The following is a 6410-nucleotide window of genomic DNA, read 5'->3' on the forward strand; positions in this document are numbered from 1 at the left end:
ATTATTACTATTATTATCATTATTATTCCATTAGCTGCAGCCTATACAAGCTTATTATTGCAATAATAATGATATCCATGGATATTGTCTGGTTGTATAACAATTACACTAAATAAACTAGGTAAAAAGTTTTAAATGTGACAAAATACATAGCGGATTAAAGAAAGGCTAAGAACAAGACATCAGGTGACACTGGACAACTAGGTAAAACTGGAACAGTCTGAAAAGAACAATTTTAAAGCCAAATTCCAGTTTGTACCATTTTGAGGTCACAACAATAAACCGTGATAATACCCCTTTGAACCTCAGAAGGTCATAGCATAAGTCATAAAGGCCCAGCCGTGCAATCTTGACAAGCACTTTGTAATTTAAACTAAACCGGGGCGCTTGTTAGGTCAACATGTGCTGTGTGGTGCCAGCCTTTGTCAATGAGTTACATTGAGTTTCAGGAATCATCCACTTCGGGCAGGGCACCCTGGATCACCAATGTCTCTTTTATCGTCAGTGGGTGCATCTGCTTTACAATCAAAGGACAACTCTGATTGTCTTTGCATGCATGTATAATTATGCAATAGAAAGTTTTACCTCTAGTTCATCTTCTAATCAGTTATAGGTCTACCTATGGGATGTTATGCAAGACTCTCATAAAATCTCATGAAGCTTCATGATGACTTCAAGAACAAATTAATTTCCTTTAAGTCCACCACTGTAGATAGAAAACCCTGCATATTGTGTACATGCAGCCATCAAGGTTCAGAAATGTTGATTTTCACTTGCTCTTGTGTTAGTCTTTATTGCCTTTTCTGCAAAAAAAAAAAATCCATTTCGGGTCAAATGACCTTTGACCATCCTCTGTCTCCCATAAATTCATTACCGTGCTGCTTCTGCATGCACTCAACTGTCAGCTCAGACTTTGAGCCTTTTTATATGTGCCTTTTCGTGACAGTTAAAAAGTCGTTCACAGCTGAAACCATAAAACACATTGATGCAACCTTTTAGAGGCATGAAAGCGAGACACCCAAAACTTCCTATGTGTTCCCTACCTTAACTTTTAATATCACTTTCAATAGGAATACATATTTTCTTCAACTTATTGCACATGTTGAATAGTTTAATCAGCCTGTCTTTATATGGACTTTGCACAAAATTGTTGGCCACCAACCAGAGATCCGCCCTCTGTTCCTTTCCAACTCTCCTCTCTCCAAAAGTGTTGCACAACTTGTTTTTAACTTCCTTCATGCGAATAAAAAAAAGGAAATAATTAAATGATTCCTTTGAAAACTGCAAAGCAAATGCATGCCCCAATACATTCTTGTCTTTAAAACATTTATCAATCTGACAGATATCACCAATCATTTCCAACCTGATGAAATGTTCACAATTAAACGGATGTGACTTTATTAGGCAAGCAAAAAAAAAAATGGCACCATCAGCAAAATTAAGAAGAAGAAAAAAGAGGAAAAACATCAGGTTGACCTTTGTTCTGCTTTCAGGCAGACAAAAACAAGCAGAGTATAAAAGGAGAGGCAGCAGCTGAGGGCTCACTTGTTTTTGCACAAGGGCTGCTGCAACTCAACGCCGTGCAGGGGCAAGCTTTCGACAAAAAAGGTATCAGACTCTTTTGAAATTATATTTATATATATCCACAGCCTGATTATTACTGATTATGCCTGATTTGTGTTCATTACTTCCATAGAAATTTCACAGAAACAGATTGTGTGACGGAATTGTCCTGTTTACTTTACAAATGAGTAAACTAACAATGTAGAAGTGGCTCAAACATAAATTATTTACGATTCAGTTACTGATTTGGTTGTAACGTGTCACGGAAAAAAATGCAAACATGCTGATCATTGCTTTCCAAAGTAAAAGGAAATGCTTGAACTTGTTTCAACACAGATGGGCAGTCTAAAGAAATCACAGAAGAATCTGAAATTCAGAAGTTTTACTTTTTAAACTAAGAAAGGTATCTAATAATCAATCAGTGTTCGATTAGTCGATAAATCATTGTACCTCTAGTTTCGACCAAATATTTGTAATTTATTCGGGGGGGGGCACTATAATTTGTGCCACATGCAATAAACATTTTTTTCATTAAGCATCCTTTGCTGATGGACACCTTTGCACAAGAGATATTTTATTTCTGGTGTTGTCTTTCTCCTTCAACAGATAAGGAAAGACAAGGAGGAGCAGGAGGCATGTGGGCGAGCCTCAGCCTGCTCCTCGCTCTCTGCCTGCTCCAGGGGGGCAGCGCGGAGAGCGAGGGGGACGGCGGGCCACGCTGTCAGCCGCCGCCCGATTGGAAGATCGGGACGGTGGAACCCATGAAGGCCACGATGGGCCGGGTGACGGTAGTGGCCCTTTTGCAGGCTAGCTGACTGTTCTGTTTGGTGCAGGCATCCAGGTAAATAGTAGTTGTAAAATTTCTGCTGCAAAGGAATAATAGATTGTAACATTTTAAAAAATTTTTTTTTGCTCCATCTAGCATGGATAACCTGCGCCTGCAGATGGAGAGTCAGGGTTTGAATCAAGTGACCTACATTGTGGTCAACCATCAGGGGGCGCAAGCACGACATCTGCATCCCATGTTGGAGCAGAGGTTGTCCGCCAACATCGCGCTCTTCAAACAAGAAGAACACCAGCCGGACGTGTGGCAGGTGCTGAACGGAGCCAAGGATGACTTTTTCATCTATGACAGGTTTGAACGACTGGATGTGATTGTGCATTTTGCAAACTCAATTTACGGCAGAGTTGATGATGCATTTTTCTTTTCTTTTACATTTTAACCATCAGATGTGGACGCCTTACTCGCCAGATTTCACTTCCATATTCCATCATTGGCCAGGGTCACATTGAGAGTGCCATCAAGGATACCTACTGCAAGCGCTTATGTGGCACTTGCACATATGAGGTATGATTATTATGATTAGTAGGAGTAGTACAAAAGTCCAAAAGACGATTCCATCTGAGGTGGGATATAATTCAAGGACGGTACATTTTAAAATGTAATAATTCGACTCAGTTTGGTTAAATCAAACCCATTTTCTGAGTCAAATTTTGTTACAACCCTATACATATACACATATTTATATGTACAGTACATATGGCACCTTGGTTTTATACTACTACAAGCTGCCACGGTTTTACATGTTAACTTATTGCATGTGAATTTTTCAGAGTGCTGAAATCCCACCAGAGTGTCAAACAAATACAGAAGTGCATCCCGATGCTGTCCCAGCAGTTGACACCGAAACAGGACATCATGGTCAACACCATCACATGCATCACCACCATCACCCCCATCACCACCACCCTCATCCCCATCACCACCACCACCACCACCATCAGCACGCGCACCACAATCACGACCCCAGTCTGAGTCATGATCAGCACGGAAACCACCAAGTCCAAAGCCAAAATCACCACAGTTTAGGGGAACAGGCTAGTCCGGGGCACTCGAACTTAGAGCCCCAGGAGGCACAGGGTGCGCCAGTGATGCAGCGGCCGTGAGCAGCCGAGAAGTCGAGGTGAAAATCCAAGTACGACTGACGGACCGCCGGTTCCGACGGTGATGTCGCGACTGCGGCCAGCTGATGCTGACACTGACGTAGGCTGTTGGGCGAGACAGTCGAGCCGACCCTGTGACGCTGTCAAGAGGCGCTACCCGCCACATGACAGTGACACGGGAGGGACGAGTCCAATCACATCAGCGAGACCTGACAGTGACGCTCGTCCCCGGTCGACTGACAGCCACCTCAGCCGGAACAGTGACCCTGACCCCCGGGGGTCGCGAGCTGAGAATGAGGCCATCTGTAAAGCTGGCCGTGATATCATTCTCGAATAGGAACACCAGCTCACGTCACCCGTCGTGCCGTTAGACCGCCATGTTCCCAACTGACCTTTTCCCCTTTTGAACCCTTCCATCTTTTATGAAACCAGGCGCATAAACTACGCTCTAGTGGCGTCTGGGTGAAGTCAGGATGGCAGGGATGGGAGACAGGTCATGAAGGAACATGGTGGACAGTTTTTCACGACAAAACTAACAATTCAACTATTTGTGATTTTTGTTTTGAAAAAGTAAGAGTATGACTTTAAGACAAATTTTCAAAAAGTAGGATTTTTGTCTTGTAGGCAAGGCTTTAAAAAACTACAATGGGCAAGTGATTAACACATGATAGGTTCAAAAAAGAAAAAAAGGATCTCCAAATCTCCTTGGCTAACGTTAGCTCCTCCAAAGCTTGTCTTTTGGTGGAGAGGTATCACATCTTCATACTTCCTTAGCAACCAACATGACTGCCTGTCACTACACATTCCACCATAGATGATGAAGAAAGAAAAAAAAAGAACTATATAGTATATATCTACATATTATTGTTGAGGAGGATGCAGCTAAAACCACTGAAGTAAAGAATGTAAGAGAGTTTGGCATGAGAAACTAATCTTTGGAAGGCATAGCTCGAATGCATTGGCTTATTAAAGCACATTAATTACATGGTTAAGCACAATACTAATTCAATTTTTCATGCACATATCTTTTTTTCTTCCTAGTACTAGATTTACTTGCAAATTGCACACAGCTAAACAAAGTTAAAAAAAAAAAAGCACTGTCACAAAGAGAGATGAATGAAGTTTGGATGACTTTTGTAATACACACTGTGGTTAATGATGGTTTCTGCGGGAAGGTAAAATGTCACCCGGAAATCTGATACCCCCACAGAGGAATGTATTGAAAAGTGAGTTTGTGAATTATACATGATGTGAAAAGACAGTGAAATTAACTTTGATTGGATCGCTTCTTCTGTGTTTGTCTTTTGCATTAAAAAATGAGAGAAAAAAACGAAGGCATTCATAATCAACATAAAAAAACTCTCAAAACATTCCCTTTCTGATTAAAAAAATGAATTAAAAAAATTGTTGACCAGTGCAACTGATCACATAAACTGCTGACAAAAACAGATACATTTAAACGAATTAAAAATAACAGCTCTAAAAACACACTAATAAATTATTTCATGTTCATGTAGCTCTCAAAAACAATAAATTATTTCATGTCTAAATTAATATTATGACATGACACGTACCAAATGTGTCCAACAGATGGCGACAAAGCTCCGTAAAGAAGACAAAAGCTTATACAGCTCAGGAATATAAGTCTCTGAATTCTGGTTTTACAAGGCACGTTATTACTTGCACGATTGAATGAAATTGTTAAACTAATGTTTTGTTAGTTTTAGCACATGTTTGCATTGTCGCTTAGCAGCAATCTTTGAGCACAATTAAAACACCCAAAAAAAAAAAAACATGCTGACAAATAAATACTAATTTGACAGTCGAGAAAAAAGTTGTGCAAGCTTACTTAATGCTAACACAACAGAAAAACATCATTTATTGGCAAACAAAATGTTAGAAGTTGTTTTTTGTGTCACAATAAAGCCTTTTTATTTCATTTTCATAATAACACATTGCTCATCAAGCATCAACGTGCATCATCTTAGAGCCATGTGTCTGAATGTCCTCCATCTGAAAAGGTCAACAAGCAAGCGGAGGAGATGAGTTAGGCCGAGGTGTACCTTGTCCGTGTGGGCGTAATTGGGCTGAAGAGCCAATACAAGGGGAAGAGTGACTTATGGCTAATTAGCCGCAATGTCCTGTGAGTGGCGGTCAGTGTGATTCAATCAGCCCCCATACAGAGCAGCGGTACACAGCCTCCGTCTTAATTGGCCAATAAGCTTTCTCCGGGGGTCTGCACCCCCACCTCATCTTCTTCACCACCGCTCAGGCCAAGGAGAGTGAAGCACACACACGACGTGAACTCATTCACACAGTGTGCCTCTATGTGGATCACAAACAAGCCAGTATTCCAAACTCACACACACACACACGCATATTTAGGTGTGAGCACACGTCACACACATACACCGCACTTAGGCACACAGGGTGAAAGGTGCTCATCCTGGAAACAATGCACACACATACTAAAGGGTCAAAAGAGGTCATCCTGCACACAGACAATAGAACGACATGTACACAAACACACAGACATCCTGCAATTTGTACACACAAATATAATTGACTACATGTGCCTGCACACACACACACATGCTCACACTGGGTGAAAGGAGGTCTGCCTTCCATTTTGTGCACTAAAACAGAAATACAAGAACACACAAGAACATTGCCTCACACACATTTTGCACTCGACAAAGGGTCAGAATCATAAATCCTACCAAGCGACCACGCACACAAACTTCGTGCCATAGCCAGGTAAAAGAAGAAAAAAAAATTGCACAAACTTGAGTAAATAGTGCAAAAGAAATTCTATGATTTTTTTTTTTTTTTACAATTTTCTTCAGTGTGGTGTTTGCTAATTGAAGAAATACACTTCTCACAAACGTCCAGCTCTTAAATTT

At 40.9% G+C, this 6410-nt stretch overlaps 1 protein-coding gene across 3 annotated transcripts; it reads left to right on the forward strand.

Annotated features, from left to right (window-relative positions):
• The first annotated feature begins 1497 nt into the window (after positions 1–1497).
• On the forward strand, positions 1498–4795 carry selenop (selenoprotein P). Of its 3 annotated transcripts, none has more exons than XM_088375018.1 (5): positions 1498–1608; positions 2170–2404; positions 2486–2698; positions 2794–2911; positions 3178–4795. In XM_088375018.1, exons 2-5 carry the CDS (start codon positions 2199–2201, stop codon positions 3508–3510), a joined length of 870 nt encoding a protein of 289 aa, XP_088231144.1. In that variant the 5' UTR covers positions 1498–1608; positions 2170–2198; the 3' UTR covers positions 3511–4795. The 3 variants fall into 3 exon arrangements, with proteins under 3 accessions (XP_088231144.1, XP_088231145.1, XP_088231146.1); XM_088375019.1 differs by having other exon boundaries at positions 1538–1608; positions 2167–2404; XM_088375020.1 differs by having other exon boundaries at positions 1545–1588.
• The last annotated feature ends 1615 nt before the right edge of the window (positions 4796–6410 follow it).

The sequence above is a fragment of the Syngnathus floridae genome, chromosome 5 (genome assembly GCF_059516105.1).
Source record: "Syngnathus floridae isolate MCC-2025c chromosome 5, RoL_Sflo_1.0, whole genome shotgun sequence".
NCBI classification, from domain to species: Eukaryota; Metazoa; Chordata; class Actinopteri; order Syngnathiformes; family Syngnathidae; genus Syngnathus; species Syngnathus floridae.